General features: G+C 50.1%; 4 protein-coding genes across 4 annotated transcripts; all 4 read left to right on the forward strand.

Moving 5' to 3' along the window:
- Window positions 1-1,269: 1,269 nt before the first annotated feature.
- On the forward strand, window positions 1,270-1,584 carry CTRU02_214217 (uncharacterized protein; the record flags this gene model as incomplete). The annotated part of the gene is made up of 1 exon (XM_036729533.1): window positions 1,270-1,584. One exon carries the CDS (start codon window positions 1,270-1,272, stop codon window positions 1,582-1,584), a length of 315 nt encoding a protein of 104 aa, XP_036578704.1.
- Window positions 1,585-4,398: 2,814 nt separating this feature from the next.
- CTRU02_214218 (chitin synthase export chaperone) lies at window positions 4,399-5,517 on the forward strand (the record flags this gene model as incomplete). The annotated part of the gene is made up of 3 exons (XM_036729534.1): window positions 4,399-4,639; window positions 4,697-5,268; window positions 5,326-5,517. The coding sequence occupies 3 exons, from the start codon at window positions 4,399-4,401 to the stop codon at window positions 5,515-5,517; spliced, it is 1,005 nt and encodes a 334-aa protein (XP_036578705.1).
- Window positions 5,518-8,056: 2,539 nt separating this feature from the next.
- CTRU02_214219 (uncharacterized protein) lies at window positions 8,057-10,457 on the forward strand (the record flags this gene model as incomplete). The annotated part of the gene is made up of 2 exons (XM_036729535.1): window positions 8,057-10,329; window positions 10,382-10,457. 2 exons carry the CDS (start codon window positions 8,057-8,059, stop codon window positions 10,455-10,457), a joined length of 2,349 nt encoding a protein of 782 aa, XP_036578706.1.
- An 8,051-nt stretch (window positions 10,458-18,508) lies between these two features.
- CTRU02_214220 (uncharacterized protein) lies at window positions 18,509-20,209 on the forward strand (the record flags this gene model as incomplete). Its single annotated transcript, XM_070206202.1, has 1 exon — window positions 18,509-20,209. One exon carries the CDS (start codon window positions 18,509-18,511, stop codon window positions 20,207-20,209), a length of 1,701 nt encoding a protein of 566 aa, XP_070060234.1.
- Between the last annotated feature and the right edge of the window lie 6 nt (window positions 20,210-20,215).

The following is a 20,215-nucleotide window of genomic DNA, read 5'->3' on the forward strand; positions in this document are numbered from 1 at the left end:
GTACTTATAGGCATCGGCCATCACTGCACCATGCCCATGTTCAACCGCAAATTATTGAACTCCAAGTTCATTTCAAAACAAGAGTGCATCTTGACTTTGTGATGTTTTGTAGTTGACTCGGACGAGGAGAAACCTTCCGCATACGTTTGTGGAAAGAAAATGAAAGAATCTACACTGTGATGTCAAATAACTGTCTCGCCTGTACACTCTTTGACTTTTACATCGACTATCTTGTCTAAACAAATTGATAGAGTCTGACTTGACTAGGACACATAGGTTGCTGATGTTCGGGCCAGACTACATGTTGCTGTAATGTTGCGACTATCCGTGGTGAGACCTTGACGGAGAAAGTTTGCTGAGACCATCGATCATAAGTAAACCCTCAGGTAGTCACAACAACAAACAGGTTGAGTCCAAGTCATCAGTTTCTGAAAGAGGGCTCGGCAATATTCCTCTCCTGGTTTAAACCTCTCGTCGAAGCCCGTAATGAACGAGACGAGCTGACCTGACGGTGTAATGCTTCGTATTGATCCAGAGAGAGAAACGTACTGTCCTTTCGGAGGTAGAAAGGAATCTGCGTAGCTCTGGAACGGGCGATGAGCCCTTCAAGGCCAAGGCTTACGGAGCTCGCTTTTGCTTTCGGAGATGGCATCACAGTCACAAATACAAATCTCCATGAAAATGTTTTGTGAGCAGTTCCACCACTTGCGAATGGAAACAAAAAAACTTGTCTATTAGCCAAGTCACCAAAGGAGCACATAGTTTAACTTCACAGACTATGGAATCAGCCCTGTTAAACTAAAGGGGCAGCCGCGATACTCTCACCATTCCCATACTATCAAACCCCCGTAAACAACTGAGTGAGAATATCGAGAAGATGCAAATGACCAAGGCTAGTCTGAAAATGAACCAAAACGATATAGAGGGGATATGGAAGGCCGTAGATGCCCCGCGATCAACGTTCACTCTAGAAAACTCAAAGTTCTACCTCCCAGAAGGTCCTTATCAGAAGACGCCTTTCGGCTGCCCCTTGCCAACAGTACCCGCGGCCTGATAGACTATCACGGCGTCCATTTAGCAGACAAAGATCTCAATTCCAAGGTCAAGACGGGTGGCAAGGGTGTCATATTTATCTGCGGCTCTATAATTGTGAACTTTTAGTTCCACTTGCCACCTCTGAGATACCTTATCGTGCATGGTGCCTCCGCCGAAGAGAACATAATACACAGAATAAAGACCGACAGCCAAACAGCGTGTAAAAGGCTCGCGATGAGCATGGGGGGTTTACTGTGGTATCGTGTCCAGGACTGCGGGGGGCTGCGGAGGCGGTTACCGGGTGATAACGCAGCCAGCCTGGCACTGACGGCGAGAGCGCTCCTAGACTTTGCGAGTACTGCTGGACGGTTCCTTGAGACGACGAAGCGGCGAGAGTGGTACACGCCCGCAACGTTCACGGCAATGCTCAGGTTGTTGAGGCTGGTGGAAAGGTATCAAGTCCACCGGGCCATCAATGCGGTCCAGTGTCTTGGCAAGGCTTTTCAAAATGTTACGAGTCTCAACTCGGCAGCAAGCATGGCTGCCTAGAACTTCATCAGCCTCAACATGCTCGGTATGCTGGGCTAGAACCTTGCGCCTGCGTTTATAGGCGAACAAAAGGGGGCATTGCCAGAGGCACTTTGCTTGCTGCAGATTCTGAGCACCGAGGACTGGCGGAGCTTCGACCTGGAGGAGGTCAGAGAAAAGATGGGCTCAAAGACTACAAGGGTCTTCATAGTCAAGGATAGGGACTTTTATTGTTGGACATTAGTAAGTTGGTGCGGATCCTGACTCATCGACGTTTGGAGTGCGATTGCTTGGATGAGGTTAGGTGGCCCACGTCTAGTCGTCTTGAGGTGAGTATTCACCCGGCGCACTTGGAGATGATGAAAATATTGCCTTGGGTTGAGTCTTTTACTGGGAGGGAGCACGTGAAGTTGAGGATATGCCCTTCTCCAAATGGAAACCGATGGCGATAGGGTGACGACAGAGCGTTGTTGATCGACTGCAGAGGTGACCTTGTAATCAATCGACAACGATGCTGCTCTGCACGACTAGAAACTCCAGCTGCCATGACTGTATAAGTTAGTCAATCATAACTGTTATGTTTTCTTGGACTAGGTACTTCATTATTACTGCATGGCTCACATCGGTGTTCCAGTTGTGCAATGGTTCATTTCCACTTAGCTGTCCAGGGAAATTGCGCCGTTGTTAGTGCATACGTCCGAGCACTTCCGTCAACTGATATAAGGACGAGTCTGAAGTTGGGACAAATCTGATATCCCAAACTACGACGCGACAATTTTATGGGGCTTCTGTGGAAGATGTTAATCCGCAGAGAGGCTGCTGTAACCGGCCAACTCTGGCCTATGGCGAAGTCTCGGTCATTCCTTTTATAGGTAGCCAACGATTTCATTTGAATGAATATAGACCCACTGTTGAAGCAAGATCAGGCAGAAAACAATGAAAAGCCTTGCCCTGAAATGAAGAATAGCACCGTGTATTCAGTAGTCTGCCATCCATCGTTGGAAGGAAAGATGGCCGACCAAGAGTAGTGGTTCGTGATACGACAAGGTGCTTGGCACCTGGGTGGAATATCCGATGCGAGCCACAGATCCCATTAACATGCAAATTTGGCTTCTCTTGCTGTCGGACAGCAATGACAGACGGCAAGAAAGCCGTTGAGAAGATGGGATGGGTGGCAGTGGGCCAAGCCATCTGCCGAGTAGCGTCACAATGCAGAGGAGTGCTGCGTTGGGGGGGGGGGGGGGGGGGCTGTTTCAACAGAATGGAGGGCTGAGACGATGGTTTCGATTGTTCAACTAGGCAAAGGGCGACGCAATGGTGCTCTTGGCTGGCAGCAGTCGGGGAAAAGTGATTGATCAAGCCAGCCGTTTGATGAGAAAATGCTTCACGAACCGCCACATCCCGTTTGCTGCAGGCATCAGAGCAGCATGAGAGTTTGATGAGTTGGGACGAAACCATGCGATGTTTGACTGGACGACGCGGGAAGAACGTGCTTCGAAAACTGACAGCGGGAGTTTGTTGGTGTCTCCAAGGGTATCCTGTTTCAAGAAGTTCTCGCGCGGTAGACTAGGACATTCAGAACACAGCAGTGTCGGGTTGGTGATGGAGCTCGCAATCAATGACCAGATTGAAGCCGAGGAGATATCATCATCGAGACTGCCCATACCAGCTTCTTTATAGACGTCAACTGGCGACAGCTGGATGCCAGAGTCCTTAGCAGTGGCAGCGCAATAGTGATGGATCGTGTTGGAAGGGGCGGCGGGGCCTCGTGTTCGAGCTAGCCGGGAAGATTTGCTCTCGCTTAAAGAGAGTAAACAGGGGGTTGTGTCCCATTTAGGTTAAGTCGCCCAGTAAGCGACGAGCAAAAAATAGGAAAAGTCACGAAGCAGCCACTCAGAAGCCTCAAACAAAGGTATCTCATGGCTTTTATTGGACGTTGGGGGCGCCTTTAGTCCATCAAAGCCCCCTTTGGTGTTGATGCGTGGCTCTTTCCAACTGTAAAAACACTGCAAGTGGCCCCACTCCCTCCCGCTCCTCCCCCCAAGGTTCTTGCCTGGTCATAGGCCCTTCCTGGCTGCGAACCAGCAGGAATTCGATGTTGTGGTCCCTTCTCTCCTCAGCTGCCGCCCCTGCCTCCTCCGCCAAAATAGGCTAAGACAGGGAAGGCACCGTCCGCCCTCCGCTGGGAACCTGATCTTTGCCAGCACCTGCCCTGCCACGAGTGGACTCTCCCTCTCCTTTTCCACAGCAACGCCTTTCCAACCTCCCCGTCAGCGTCTGCTCGTCGGCCAGCAACCGCTCGTTCACTGCATCCCCCCCTGGACTTTCAACCTCACGTCAAACAGGTTACTGTCCAGTCGTTCGTTCCCGCACTCTCGCTCCGATCCATTCTCGCCGGCTCTCAAATTCAGACAGTCTCCGTAATCGTCATCGTCTCCCGATCGCTTCTAACTAACCCTGACGACCGTCCCGCATTCTTGTTCCCTTGCGACGTCTCGCTCGGCCTTCCGATCTCACGATACGATACCCCGTCAAGGTCTCGTTGGCCGCCGACCCAATACACATCTCTCACCTGTCCGCGCTATCTTCACCATCGTTTGTGACGGCCCGGCTGCACCTCGCCAGTCTTCTCACGACGCCCTACATTCGTAGTTCATATACTTCCATCGCTTGGCCTCCAACTCGTCTGTCCATCACTCGACATCGCTATCATCACCAAACCCTCGCAGATTTTTGACGACATCCATAACCGCCCCTCTGCAAACCTCGACCAGGGCCCTTTGACCTCGATTGCACTACCAGCGTCGTCGTCGTAGGACGGCCAGATTATCCAACATGTCTGGCTTCGGCGACTTCACCAACATCTGCCACATGGCGCCACTGCCATTGTGCGCATCCATCGGTCCCATTACGGAGGTGACAAGCGGCGTCGGCATTGAGCCGGACTGCTACGCGCGTAACATTGAACTCGCGAACACCATTATTTTCGAGGGTGCTGCCAGCGCTATGCACATCGTCGCTCTCCTCATGACCGTGGTTATGATTCTGCACATTCGCGGCAAGTTTACTGCCGTCGGTATGTCAGCTCCTAGATACCAGCGCAATAGCAAACCAAACTGACATATGCTCTCAGGTCGCAAGGAAATCCTCATGTTCTTCTACCTGTACATGCTCCTCAGTTTCATCTCTCTCTGCCTCGACGCCGGCGTTGTGCCCCCAGGCTCAGCTCCGTATCCGTATTTTGTATCAGTACAGAATGGCTTAACGTCAGCTTTGGTTACGACTCTATTGATTAACGGCTTCGTTGGGTTCCAGCTCTACGAGGATGGCACCCCGCTGTCGGTGTGGCTGCTCCGAGTTTGCTCCTTGGTAGCATTCGCTATCTGCTTCCTGGTTTCGCTCGCCACGTTCAAGGGTTGGGCAGGCCTCGGTCCCACCAACACCGTCGGTCTATTCGTCGTCCTCTACCTCTTGAACGCCATTGAGCTCTTCGTCTATGTCACCCTCCAAATTCTTCTTGTTGTTAGGACTCTGCAAGACCGATGGCCATTGGGTGATATCGCGTTCGGCGTCTTTTTCTTCGTCGTTGGTCAGGTCATTTTGTACGCCGTAAGCACGCAGATTTGTACCGGTGTCAGCCATTATCTTGATGGGCTCTTCTTCGCCACTATCTGCAACCTCCTGGGTGTCATGATGGTGTACAAGGTATGTACTTGCGTTTTAAAAACTAATCTACAACTGTTAACTTTGTTTCCTTTGCAGTACTGGGATTCTATTACTCGCGAGGACCTTGAGTTCTCGGTTGGCACTAGGATGAACAACTGGGAAGTTAAAGAGTTGTTGCCTGAGGAAGACCGACGTGCGACGGTTTATGCGGATGATCCGTACGGCCAAGCCAGCGGCTATGATCACACATACGCTCCGTCCCCGGCGCGAAACTCAGTTAGATACTGAGCAAACAAAGTGGTTTGGTTGGGCAATGGTTGGTTGACTTTAGACAAGTAGGAGTTTTTCATAGCGAGTTTTCTTGACAGGGTTTCTGGAAGTTGCCGGTTCGTAAGGAATTGGCACTTATTCATCTGTTTACGTCGTGCTGCGTCTTGGATGATGACGACAGGAGCATTGGGTCGGAGCGGCGTTTGGGAAAAACTGTCTTTCCAGTTCGGGATGCGGTAACTAAGCCACGGCAACTCACGGGTTTTCTTTGAGTTTCTAGGCTCCGTGAGCACCCGACGCGGGATCGGTTGTAAAATGACAAAGAGGAGGGTAATAACATTAAAACGTATAGGTACTGATGCCAGCGGGTATTCATAGTACATAGTCTAATTCCATCATGATACAAGAAAACTGTTCCAAAGTCGTACGCCAAGGTGGGCAGACATGGATGGCTAGCAGCAGTGCATTCGGAACTATGGGGTAGCAGCAACTCTACCCCTCGGGTAGGTAGGTAGGTTTGGTGCCAGTGAAGGGAAAGCTCAACACTATCTACCTACCGTATCTAGTAGGGCATGTTCTTAGGGCGTTTGACAATGCGGGCCTGGCCAGCCACTTCGGAGACATGATTAACTCTTGACAAATTCCTGGACAAACCTTGTTGAATTAAGGTGTCTACGTCACAATATGATTAATCAAGCAACTTAGTGTGTACAACAGAACGAGAAACTCGAAACATGGGCTAGTCAGGTCACCTCGCTCCGAATGCGAGATGGTTGAGGGTACTATGTGTAGTCACATTAGGTTGGTCACGGAGGGTGGAGGTGAGTGGAGGCAAATAGTAGACAGTACACTAAGTGCCTCAGGGACCACAAACTGGAGGGAGGGAAGGACAGAGGAAGAGGGAGGAGGGAAGAAGTGGAGGAATTCTTATCGGGCCCATCAAATCTGTTATCGGGATGCGCTAGTTCGAAGCTAAGGGGCTTTTCTCGCACGTTACGTAAGTCACGTGTCATTGCTGTAGTACATTAATTTACTGTTGTATATCGCCCTAGCAATATGTATTGCCCCCGCTCCCCCTTCAACCCTTTCCTCCCCCCATAACTAAAGTCAAGGGACTAGGAGTAAGCGGATTTCCTAATTCAAAAGTGCCAGCGTATGCATGTCCCAGATACTTTTTAGTATGGCAAAGCTACATGCACAGTCAAGGCAATGCACTAGGACTTAGGAACTATGTTGCTTTTTGAGGGGGGTGCCTATGAACGGCCGATAACGACATTTGCTTAAAAAAATAATAAAAAAATCCAGGGAGGTAGGGTAAGGCCAAGAAATCAAATCTCATGCATTTGGCCAGTTGGTCCTGCCTTCTTCCCTTTGTTTGATTTTTCTGAATTTTCAGTTTTTCCTTTCAACCCTTATTTGCCCTTTCCCTTTCTCTCTCGTCACTTAACACTCTTTTCTTTTCCCTTGCATCTCATCTCTCGCCCGTTTTACTTCTCCTCCTCCCCGACATCTCCGCAATCAAACTACTGCACTATCTGTACGGAGACATCAACAGCGAACTGATCCCCGTCCCACATCCAATAGTGCGACCTGCCTATCTCTCATTTCTCCCTTTGCTGTGCCGCCACCCCCCCAAAGGGACGCTCAGCCGGACAGGGTCACCTCTTGCGCAAAATCACGTGCAAACACGCGATACTCTGATTGCGACGATTGCGCCAGTATCTTCAAGCATTAGACCAGAGGAGTGCCCACAAACGACTTGCACGTTTCATAGCATAGTGGATTGCGTTTTTGTCCTCCCCCCCAAATAAATCGCACTACACTAAAGGTCGGTCTTGCGGTCGCCTGCCTCCCCGGCATTGCCGCCATTTTGCCCGTGCTCAACCTTAGTAAAGCATAGCAAAGCATAGCAAGGCATAGCGAAGCATAGCAACCTGGCCTATGCAATCCTTATTAACGTCTCCTGAACGATACAACCGATATATACAGCACCTTTTCGTGGTTGTCCCCTGCACCCACTAGCGCTGAATCTTTCCTACCCAGGACACACACTCACTAGCAGTTGGCAGTCCAGTCCTATTCTGACGCCGCCTGATATCGCGCCCACATTCCGCCCGGGGCCTATCGATTCCATCTTACCCGGCGAATATCACCTTTGTACCATCAATACACACTTCTTTTCATCTCACCATCCTTTACCCGACCAAACCTTGATTCAGAGTCCGCCCGCATTTCGCTGTCACTACGCACGGGAACCGCACCCGACCCGTCGCGGATTGATCGACACAAGCGACGTCTGGGATTCTTAAATACTCGAAGCTACTGCCATTTCTTTTTACTAAGCTCTCTTTGATGCGAAACCGCAGCCCTTGCCTACTACTAGACCGCCTATGCATGTGTGCTAGAGTAAATTCGACACTCCTCCCCAACAGCTCCTCGGTAACGAGGTAAATCAGCTTTGAATGAACCACGTCGCCGTGTTCCCACCCTTCGCCTGCTTTATATTCTTCTGAATTGACCTTTTACATCTCTTCGCTCTTATCTGGCCACCTTCGCCATGCATTTCGACAAGGGTGACGGCAAGGGGCCAACCCTCCAAGACGAGGAGAACTACTGGCAGACTTTACGTCTGTCCCAGGAGCTCGAAGATGAGCAGCTTGATCGGATGTTCATGGCAAAAGCCGGCGAAGCTCGCCATCGCCTGGATATCCTGAACCAGGAAAAGCGGGAGCTCGAGATGCGTGCCCTTGAAAACCACAAAGCCATTGCCAGGGAGCATGCTCTCCTAGAGGATCTTACTTACAGCATCCATGAAGAGAGACAGAATGTCCGCATGGTACGCGAAGCAAGGATTCAACAGATGCAGGCTTACTTCAGCGCTCATCGACGCAGAGAAAATGACGAGCGCGCTAGGATAGCGACTGCTGCCCTCGGTGCCTCGCGGTGCGATCCTGAAAGCACCGACCGGTCGCAGACTAGTGACATCGCCAATGGAGCTGAGCCCAATGGTGTAAGCACGAACGGAGAGCAAAACGGCAAGATACCTACGCCGCCACCAATTCCCAGCATTCCAGAAAAGGCGCCAGTGACCATTATTACCGATGCCGCGGGCCAAGCTCTGGGACCTGTTCACCGCATCGCAGTGGGAGGCAACGCCGCCTTACTTCTCGATAGAGCCCCTAAGAGGGTCGTACAGTTGCGCCGGGGCGTACACTTTGGCCAGCATGAGTTGATAAGACTCCACGAGGACAAAGACCTATGGATTGCAGCTATGATACAAGCTACTGGTGAATTTCATCCGCCGCCACGACATTGCAGCCTGTGTGCCCAAGGAGACGGCCCCTTTGCGAACTGCGTTGTCGCCGAAGGGTTTGGGACTTGCGGAAATTGCTATTGGGAGAAGAAAAGGTGCGTGGGCATATCACTCGAAGAGCGGCCACCGCCCATGCCTCACCATGCCAAATTGTTGAGCCAAGATGATGGTTACACAAACGGCACGGCTACTCCCATGTCATTTAGTCGACCAGTTTCTCGGGACAAAAGCACGGTGGGATCGACGGTCACCGATGAGACAGCGGAAGAGGACCACACACCGATTACTCAGGCCAATCTACTTCTCAAGCATGACGGCAACGTCTACACCCACCCAGAGTGCATGCAAGGCGTCCCTGTTGAGAAGATTGATCCCAACCACCCTTACTGGGACCCTTCTTGGCCAGAGATAGCGCCAATGGTTGAGCTTACTTTGGAGAGCTGGCGAGCGAAGCTGGACACTGCGCTCCGAAACGGACAAACGGGCATGAAGTTCCAGCTCGGCCGGCAGGTTAACCGGGGTGAACTCATAATGAAGTTTTTGAAGGAAGGAAACTTCAACCCTTATCAGCTGATATCTAAGAAGTATATTACACAGAGGTTGGTATCCTACGATACTGTCTTCCGCCTAGCAGACACGTTGAAGAACTTGGAGGGTTTCAAAACGCTCGACATCACCCCACTCGAGTGGCTTCGCCAGCGCCTGCACGAGCTCATTATTGAAAGCGGACCCGAATTCAATTTGGCCAAGATTATTCACGACTTCTACCATGACCGCAAATATGTCGACCTACGACATGCCAATGGTAAGAAGAGCATCGGTAGGCCATCAGGCATCAAGATGACGCCCAAGGACTCGCCAAACTCGTCCAAGATGACGCCGAACGCGAAAAAACGAAAGCTTTTCGTCAGCGAGGAATTTCCTGGTATGCAGCAGCAGCAACGGCCCCTCGCACCGACGCCTTCGCCCCAAATTCAGACCCATCTTCAGCAAGAAGACACGGATGCTAGTGCCCCATCAACACCTGACCTTGCGAAGGCTGCGAAGAGGCTCAAAGAACGATCTCACAGCAAGTCTATGGATACGGATCTCAGCTACGATGGATACACCGACGTCGACGACTACAGCAGAGACTCAATCGGTAAACATGACTGGGCCCTACATCGGATCAAGTCGCGACTGAACACAGTGGGCACGGGCGTGACTCAGTACTGGCATTGGATTCCAGACGACGGTGAACAGGTGTTTGAGCATCAGGTTCTTGCAGAGGGTGATAATTTCACCTGGGGCATCTACGCTAAGCCGATTAACTTTCATCTGGAATTGGATCATATCGAAGAGATGAGGTGGGCCGCCGACACGGAAAAGATTATTGTGGTCTGTAAACCAGGCGTTGTACCGTCACCAGACGGTAAGCCGAGAGGAGACATTCTTGCGGAATTCAAGCGGTCAAGGACCAAACGGCGGTTTTTGGTTTTCTGCCGCAAGAAGGGCATCGAAGTGGTCAAGACGGAGGCGTGAGTATTACCAAAGGCTAAAACATGTGGAATGAAAACTGACAACGGGCAGGAATCTCATTGAGAAGGCTTGGGATGAGTATGAATCGCCTGACGTTCCGGCCATGGCAGAGTCGGAGATTGCTTGATGGCCTTTGTGACTGCCGGTGGACGGTAGACGTTTGTCATTTTGCGTTGAGCGTGGTGGAGATACCCTGGTTTCTGGTTCTAGTTTCTGAGTTTTGGGTTGCACTGGTCACGGTTTCGGGCATAGAAAGCTCGATCACACTGGAGTTATTGGTTGGAAGTAGGCACAGTAAGATAAGGCGATCCTCTCAAGTTGCTGAGGACTATCTGGTCTCGCGTGATGAAGACGTTGCCAAATAGAGTGGTTTTTCCATCTTTTTTTCTCTTCTCTAATTTTTTTTTTTTTTTCCTCTTCTAATCACAGTCTCAATAGCAGAAACACAGGAGCAGCAAGCGCAGCGACCTTGGGCGTGTCTGATTAGCCACGACTCGGGGTCTCTGAGGTACTCGGAACAGTAGTGGCCAGTATAATCTGGGGGAATAAGATTGCTGGCCCTATCGGGTGGACTTCCCCAAGTGTGCTAGAAATCTGGTGCCAAAGCAGGTAAAAAATGAGCGCGCTTCCTCAACTGTAGTTGGCAACAATTTCCGCGGTCGTATGCATGTTAGAAGTAAAACCTAAACTTGACACCTAACCGCTTATTAACGTTTGGCACCCTGTAAAGCCTCTTTTCTTGGCGTCGAAGAAGAATAACAGTATCCAGGGACTGTGCTCGGTTCCGGAGGTGGAGGAGGAGGAGGAGGAGGAGGGAGGTACTGCAGGGCACGCACAAACGCCCCCTCCACTTATTCCCGCCAAGGTTCCTCCGCCTGTGTCGCATCGCGGAGCCGGGCCATTCGCGGCTTTTTGGCTCGTCCGGCGCAAATAGTTTCCCGAATCGAATTGACTTTATTAACGTTTGGGAAATTTCCGATTTTACACGCCTAGCTGATTGGTTGGGTTTCGAGTACGGGACGGATAGGACGGATGCGTTCTCTCTTCTCCTTGGCTGGTTATTACGACCTTTAGGTGACTCGGACGGTAATTTACAAAGTATTATGAGGGTGGGCTACAGGGTTTCTTTACCTTTGTTTCGGCTCCATGGGGATTAGGGAAAAAAAAATGAAAAAAATAAATAAATTACTGATACGTATGTAGATATGTGCATACGTACGAGTACAAGATGTGTGTCCTTATTTTATCCTGAACTGTTGGCATGGTCCTTGTCAAGGTAGAGAGATGCGCCTCACTGGTGGACGGTCGTCTTTAATGAGTAACCAAGATGGTTCACTAATCGCCGGCTCAACGTGTCTATTTGATCGGCTTAGGAGGGTTTTTTTTTTTTTTTTTTTTTTTTTTTACGTCTGGCGTGCTGTGGAGTCAATGTATGTTTCCCCTACTTGTTCTTACTTTAGGTCTTGAATCCGTCACACATAAGGCGCAGAACTGCGTCACACCTTAAGGCGCAGAACTGTGACTGTGGAAGACTGCATGCTTTGCCAATATGACATTTCGAATATGGCGAGTTTAATGACGATTGGAGCGTACTGATGTTGGGATCGTTCGTCTTGATTGGATACCCCTCCAACGTTGCTCTGTTATTACACTTCTACTAAGGTAATTGGGGACGCCTGGCGCCCTCAGCCACTAGATGACAGGCCCCTGGTGTGCCGTACACACTTTATCTGTCGCCAAAGCTTAAGGGTTATACTTCAGCTAAGGCACTTTGTATGAGTGCACACGGTCCTCATCTTAGTTCGTGGCTGTACCGGTGTGTTACTGGCGCATCGAGACCGGTGGCAGTACTACCTTTACTCTACCATGTCGCCTATGCTTATTCATCAGCCTTGTTATGCATCTTTCTGATTTTAGATTCCGTGTAAGCTGTCACACTGCACCAGGATGCCACCGCGATAAAATAAGACGCCGTCTTTGCATCGTCATCATCTTCAGGTATCAGTATTGCTGCATGGGTGGGACCTCGACTATTCCAACTTTACTCTCCTTTGAAGCTCCGCCGCGCAAATTACTCGAGCCATGGAGGGAGGAGGTGTCGGGACCGAATAAGAGACGGATATCCGTTGAGGTCTCGTCATTGAGTGGAGCACTTGACTTTCTTCTGTCTTTCAAAACACCAGCTGAGCGCGGGCGCTCCTTCCCCGACAGCCCATTACAGCATAATCCGGCCGCGGTTCTCTACAGCAAAGCGTCAATCAGTCAAACTTCTTTGACAGGAAATGCGACCCCGCTTACCGAACTTTAGATCTCTTAGTCGACATGAGGCGTCTCTGAAAATGAAGTGGTTTATTCTTGTGGCCTCGGCCTGGCCAAAGAACTTTATCCCCAGTGGGCTCTGGTCATTTGTTCAATTACGCGACGCACGACTCATCCACTTGACAATTGACATTATAGTCTGTCGACTAGGAGGCCAATCCTGACTCTTCTATTCATAACTTGCTTTCCATCGCTGAGTTCCGTTATATTACCCTTTACCTATACAGGACGTAGTGGTGCGTCCGGGGCTCTTTGGCATTAGGACTAAGTTTTACAGCTTCTACCTACCCGACTTGTCCATGTTTCAAACTCGGCCATCCGCGGCCCACCGCCCTGGATGTAGGCGTGGGAGTACTATTTCCGATAACAAGGCACTATATTTGCCGCACAAGGCTTAGCCAGCCCGGATAATGGATGAGGATGGGTGTCAAGTTGAGTGTGGGCTTAACGCGATAGACTCGGTCTCGGCATCCCATACTCTCCCAGGGTTGTTTACGGCATCATCGAAGAGACAGCCCCTAGATTATACCAAGTTTCAGTAGACTAGCCATGACTCAGTCTACTGTCTGGGTGTATGTCCTGGGCGAGTATTGCCCAAGTAAGGAAATTGGTTCCTTACCTTACAGCCTACTATGCTTATGTACCAGCACCCAGACCCACGACACGGGCCACCCGGTCAAGGCAGTGTTATGACCCCTTCGAGCTTTTGCCTTTGCCTGAAACTCAGTCTTCTGGCAATTCTCGCCTGCCGGAAGTATGTTGTGCAACCCCACGCCGCTTAGTATTCCGTTTCTACTAGTATACGAACTTACGTATTTTGTTACCTATTCGCCTAGTGCAGCGCCTAGGTGATAGGCATACCGGTATGATTTCCCTGAACGATTCGAATTGGGCAATGCCGTTCTCGTAGGACGCCACGTGCCCGATTCCATATCAGTTCTTCAAGAACTACCGCCTCAATCCGATGTTTCCGAGCTAACCAAGCCAACAGATGAGTGCCGAACAGCTGCGCGTGCGATCTGGGCGCAGCGCGCAATCCCCAGTGGGGCCCGAGTCAACTCTAAGCGTGCTTGAATACATCGTGACCAAAATCATCTAGACTTGGCAGTTTCTGAACAAGGCAAGTCAACTGACCAAAGGGGAGTTTGCGAGAGCAACACAAGGAGCCCTATTATCATGGATCTGGCATGTTGACTTAGTTCTGCGGCTTTGACCTAGCGCTTTCTAGTCTTGTCAAGTACTAGTAGTCGAGACTCAAGTTGACGGCTAGCCCCCGGTCTCGTTGAATCCGAAAAAGCCGGATGAGACCCGAGTGGAACTCCCCCAAGAGGCTCTATACTAATAATGATGTGACTGACTTTTGATTACCGAGGCTTTTCGCATCCAAGTGGCTCCGCAATTGACCCTAAAGCCCTTTGACGAGACCCGACTGTGAGGAGGAATGCGAACAAAATGCGAGCAGAGAACGTTGCATGTATCCGCTATACGAGCGCCTCACAACGGGGACTCATTTTGGGCCATGACTCAAGAATCAGCCAAGTTTCAAAGGTTAAAAAAGCATTACCGTCTCCTAATCCACTCCCGGCAGTTCCATTTATTATCAACGGAATCATGCAATCGACAACATACCGGCATGACTAAGCTCCCGAATAATCATTATGTGTGCTGCCGGGGACATGTCGTGTTAACGAGAACGATGAAAGTGACGGCCCCTCTATCGCAGCCCGGGATTGCGAGTCGGTTTTGTCATGAGACAGAGTGGATTGACTCGGTAAATGGCGATTTGCTTTCGATGAGTCGTGCTGAGAAAGAGTGCAACTCAACTACTCGGCAGGAGTTTAGACTTAGGGGATGTGCCTTCCTATGTTAGTTAGCAAGGTCTTTTGGGACCTGTCCAGTCCCGGTAGCCCTCGGAGTAGACAATCTGGTCAGCTGCGGACGGCATCTCTCTATTCGGTGACAAAGATTTTCGTACCCAGGCACAACCTCCGTGTCTTGCTTTGTCTTTTGGTATGTTGCTGGTAGTCGTTCAGCGCCAGTTCGAGGTTTGGAGGACAACGACCTCGAATGATGGATGGGCTCGAGCAAAGGGTGCACACGTACCTTGCGTAATAACTGTTCCATCCTTGGCTATATCCCTCATCATATGGCCTATTCGATTGGGTTCTATGAAGAGATTACTTTGGTCTCGTGTGTATGCGACTGAGCCCTTTGTCTTTATTGAGTTTATTTCTTCTTCATCAACCGGTTCCAGTGTACCGGATGATTAGTGAACGAGTGACCAAATCCAGGATCGATCATATGAACTTGGGCGATGGACAGTTACACTTGAAGTCTATACTCTTCGACGCTTTAGTCACAAGACTGGATGGTGTCCAATCCTGAACATTGTGAGACCCGGCGCGATGTTATGACGGAATGCCTTTTTCCAGTGTACTCAGATGATATCCTCAACCCGAAGCTGGCTTTGACAAATCCAACCTCCATATACCTGCGTCGTCTGGTAACATCCATTAAAGACCTCTTGACCTTCCGGACAAAAACTGTGGTAGCGCGGCCCAGCCAAATCCAAGCTGTTGTGCCTGACAGTCCAGTATGGGACTGTTTGAACCACATACTGTTCCTGCCAGCTCAGATATTTTGGGAATGCTACCATTTCCAGCGTTGTTCATGCTCCATTGCTACATCAACAAGTCGCTATGTGAAGGCAGCAAACAGGTTGTTGTGTTGTTGGCCATCTGTAACATTGTTCGTAGCGCAATGATGGTATTGAATTTTGTCCCAACAAACGACCTACTAGAACGCCAGCCACTCTTTCGACGCATTTCATATTAGTGTTGCTTCTACAAGTCGATTGGATGTCTAATTTGTGCATGTAATGAAAGATTACTGCTACGCTGTCCGCATTGTTGTGTCCTAGACTACCGTAGAATCAAGTGAACGGGGATCTCCCCCGAAAGTGCACTCTTGCGAAGACTTCCCCCGAGCGTCTTCTCTGCCTTTGAGGGGGACGAAACTAGCTGCTTTTACAAGTCTATCCATCGCAAAAGGTTTCCAAAGTTCGATACTGGACATCAACACGGCTGCTACAGACATCTCCAATCCTGACGCTGAGATTCCCTCTCTTCGAAATCGTCAGCCCCGTCTCATGCCTGGTGTAACGGCCGCTGTTAAGGGATGATACCCGCCAGAAGACTAGCAGTTTCACTCTCAAAACAAAGTCTTCAACCGGGGCTTTCGAAACAACGGCAGTTCCTTCCTATTAGCTTCAAGGCATCGTGGCATTCGTCAGCGCCGCCGACAATCACCACCCCAAGCACTTGGCTACCACTTCTTACTACCTAAGTCATCATATCCACGCGAGACGTCGGAAATGCCGTAGTTGTACGTCAATCATGGGTAATGCAGCATCGCCATTCGTTCTAGCGCAACCCGAGCTTTCTACATCGTGCCATGACGATCTATGAAGTACCTTGTTTCAGCCGGCTTAGCCCAGCAAACACCATCTTTGTAAAGTGTTGATTTTCTTCCTCCATCACCACCCTTCGAGACACAGCAGGAACCAAAACGAATTGTTCATCACCAAGATTCCGAGGATCCATACAAACAGTGGCGGTCGCACTTCTCAACAGGTTAGCCCGGGTCAAGTCCCGCAAGTTCATCGATAGCTCCCACTTCTCCCATCATCCACACTGCCTCCTCCATCGCAGAGTCCTCAATAGACATTTCCTCCATCCCATCAATGACGACAACTAATCTGAACGGCGGGCCGTGGCGGCTACAGGCGGAAACGAGGCATTATACTGAACTGGAAAAGCCTACAGATGCAAAGTTCCGCCACCTTGCGCCGCTTGTGTCACCATTCTCGCCTCCCAAGATTGTCGGCGACTTGAGCAAGATGTTGTCGTGGTCTGCTGGCCAATACCTCAGAGGGTGAGAGATGATACTCGAGAAGTGCGACAGTTCAAGTTACGAGGTAGTCAAGTGTTTGATCACGCAGGGCTGCAAGGACTGGATAGCTAACGACGCCGCCCCGCGATACCGTACGGCTTCTGAGCGCCGGTTACATAAGACGCCGTCAGCCAAATGGTCAATAAATGCTCATCAAAGCAGACTCCCAACTGTTGTGACAACTCAAGAAACCTCAACATGCCACCTGCAAGCGTCGGTAACTCCCTAACATCCCCCTTCACTCGAGGAAGCAGCCTAATTTTACTGAAAAAGTACATAACACCAAAGCTATTATGCAGTCAGTTCAGACTGCCTGATGAACCCCAAAGAGATCATAATCCCAGCGCTTACCAGTGATATTGCTAATAACATAGGCGGCACCGGTTCCCTGGCGACCTTTCTATGCCCTAAGAATCATGATGGTAATTCGATTGTTCTATCTGATACCTAATGGTAGAGCCATTAATAACTTGGTGTTCTGGATGCTTATGCGTATTTAGAAACCATTCTTAGAATCTTCGAAGAGGTTAAGGAAACGGACGGGTTTGTATATGCGATTGAATGGCACTTGCATTGGATTTGACGGCCTTACCTAGGTAGCTTTGGAACGGTTTAGTGACAACCACTTTACGCTGAGGACAGTATCTCTGTTGCGATAGTTGGAATACGGAGCCGTGTGGCACTTCCAGCCACACGCCCGCCAGGCTGAGAGGCCCAAGCCTCCCAGACCCACGTGACAGGCCAAGGGGGAATATCCCCACCTTCTAGTCAACAACACCACTTTCAACTATCATCATGAACCATCGATTAGAACCAATTTACTGTTATTTGTTATTGACGAACGGAATTCCGTTTCACCCCCTGTTTCACCCCCTGTGAAACCTACACTGATCAGTGGTAAACCTCACAGTTGCCATTAATTTGGTTAACTTCACAATTACCACTCTGCTACGGACAAACCGCAGATCAGCAAGGTCAACACCAGAAGAGACGACTTCTTGAACTGGATACCCAAGCCCAGGTAAAAGTAGGGATTTCGTGCTAACGAGAGAAGAAGCGAGAGTAACTGGGATCTACGGAAACCAGCAGAAGAAAGCTTCTTTTCCTCGAATCTACCAGCAATCCGATTATTCGAGTAACCTAGGGACTGCTACGCTCACCCTAGGCGGGATAAGGTTAATCGCAGCCAATTATCGCTGGCAAGAGCGTTCCATCACGCGTTTTCAATCACCAGAAGAAGAGACCTACCGAATCGACGGTCCTCCAACCTCTTCACGCCACAAGGGCGAAGATTCACGAATCCCACAAGGGACAACAACTTCCCCAACTACAACTATCCCCCACGCGCGGTGCCAATCACGAGGCGCCCGCTAGTTTCTCAATAAATCCCCAGACGAGGTGCCAACCGCGAGGCGCCTGCCACAAGAGACCTCCCTACCAGAAGAAGAACACGCCGAAAGGCGAGCGGAGACTACCGGCGGTAATCCGCCTATACAGCTATACGTATACGCCTCCGAGGCTGCGGCTTAGGAGAAACGCACGTGGTTGTGGGCGTCATAAGGCCAACTGTCCGCTAGATTCTAAACTTCCCAACAGTGAGGAGCGAAGCCCGAAGCGAGAAAGAGAGATTCACGAGAGAATCTACGGTAGAACTCTCTCCCTACCAATTCGAGACCTGTGTATACCCTCACACCCCTCGAGAACATCAGCGAGAACGGCGCCGACGGAAACAAACGACGAACCGACGAAAATCCCCGATTTCACGATTCTTTCCCCTTAGAATCGTAATATCCCGAATCGTCTTTTGACTCCCACTTCCAGGCCTGCATCTTGCACCAATCGCAGCTGACGCTGTTGAGGATTAGAATTCAAGATTCTAAACAGAAGTAATCCTTTTATACTGTCAGAATGGAGCGAAATTCACGAGAAGGATCGCCCGCGAGCGGCGTCACTGCCAAAAGCCAATCAACAGTCCCCATCCCACAGAGAATCGAAAGTATGATCGATCCAGCAGTATGGGGCAACTGGGCAATCGACCTTACAAACGCTAGCCCACAGCAACTGGGTTCCTATATGGGTTTCCTACTTGAGACCTATGAGAAGAGGAATCTCACGGGCCTCGAGCTATGGAACGAAGTTTCTCCCGATTTCGCCGACTGGTCAGAAGAAGACTTCCAGAACGTACCTCCCCCAATCCTACGATTCTTCAGAGACCATTTAATCGGTAACGGCGTCTACGTCGAAATGGATGGCAAGAAAATCTCGAAAAACGTGGCATTAGCCCTCAAAAAGGAAGAATTCCACTACTGGTCACCCCAAGAACTCGAACAAGGCGTCAAGAGATATCGCAACCTGAAGGCTCTGATAAAAGACCCCGAATTCCACGAAGAGATCACGAGACCGGCAACAGTAGCCAACAGCACAGGAGGAAGAGTCGAACCAACCCTACAGCCACCTCCTCCACAAGAACAACAACAGTGGCAACTACCGTACCGACCGCCACATCCCACGGTCTCTCCGTTAACAGACTTCCAACCATACGAGTCAACAGACCGTATCGGAAAGCAATTAACAGAATTCGCGAAACTATACCCCGACGATATGAAATACAGCGGCGATATGTACGATGTACGCGAAAAGAAGGGCTGGACCGGACCGTTTACTTTAGCAGCCATAAACGGCGAAACCTGTACTGTCGATACGCCACGTGGTCCGAAGACCTTCCGGTCTACCGTAGTCAAACCATACTACGAAGATCCCGATCAACCACCTAATTCCATCGCCGCGCCAGAAGAAGAAGAACCCGAAGCTAAGATACCGCAGCAGGAAGTAGTACGCGACGAAATTATCGTCGCCGGCGGAGGCAGTGAACCGGACGAACCGCAAGAGGCACCGGAGCCACCGAGAAGACGCCCGGGCAGACCCCGGAAGAGACCACTGCCAATCGCCCACTTCACAGAGGAATTCAACGATGACCCGGATTATCAACAAATATTCCTATCGATTAAGGAGCAAGCAGACGAAGAATTGGCAATCAAACTACGACGAGAAGGTGTTATTACTACACCAGGCGAACCGTTCGAACAGTCAACTAAACAAGAGATCAACAGCCTCATCGCTAGAGGAGTGTTCAAATTCACCCAGTTCAATAAGAGAAGGCACCAGAACGTACGAATCTTCCGATCTCGTATCGTCAACGAAGTCAAGGGTAAAACAACCGAACCCTACGAGAAATCGAGACTTGTAATACAGGGTTACGCCGACGATGGCAAGAAGGCTATATTGACCCAATCGCCAACGATTCAGCGGGCGAGTCAACGGCTAATTCTGTCAATTACCCCGTCACTCCTACGAGAAGGGAAACAACTATGGCTTCGAGATATCACACAAGCCTACGTTCAATCCTCCACAAGGCTCAATCGTACTATTCTCGCCTACCCACCGAAGCAAATTCAAGACCAGTACCCAAAAGGGACCATTATGGAGGTTGTGAAGCCTCTGTACGGAATCGCAGAAGCTGGAACCCACTGGTGGGCAACGTATCACAAGCATCACAGAGAGAATCTCCAGATGGTTACTTCTTCGTACGATCCATGCCTATTGATCTGATCTACC

This window comes from Colletotrichum truncatum (genome assembly GCF_014235925.2).
Source record: "Colletotrichum truncatum strain CMES1059 chromosome Unknown Contig_0010, whole genome shotgun sequence".
In the NCBI taxonomy this organism is placed as follows: domain Eukaryota; kingdom Fungi; phylum Ascomycota; class Sordariomycetes; order Glomerellales; family Glomerellaceae; genus Colletotrichum; species Colletotrichum truncatum.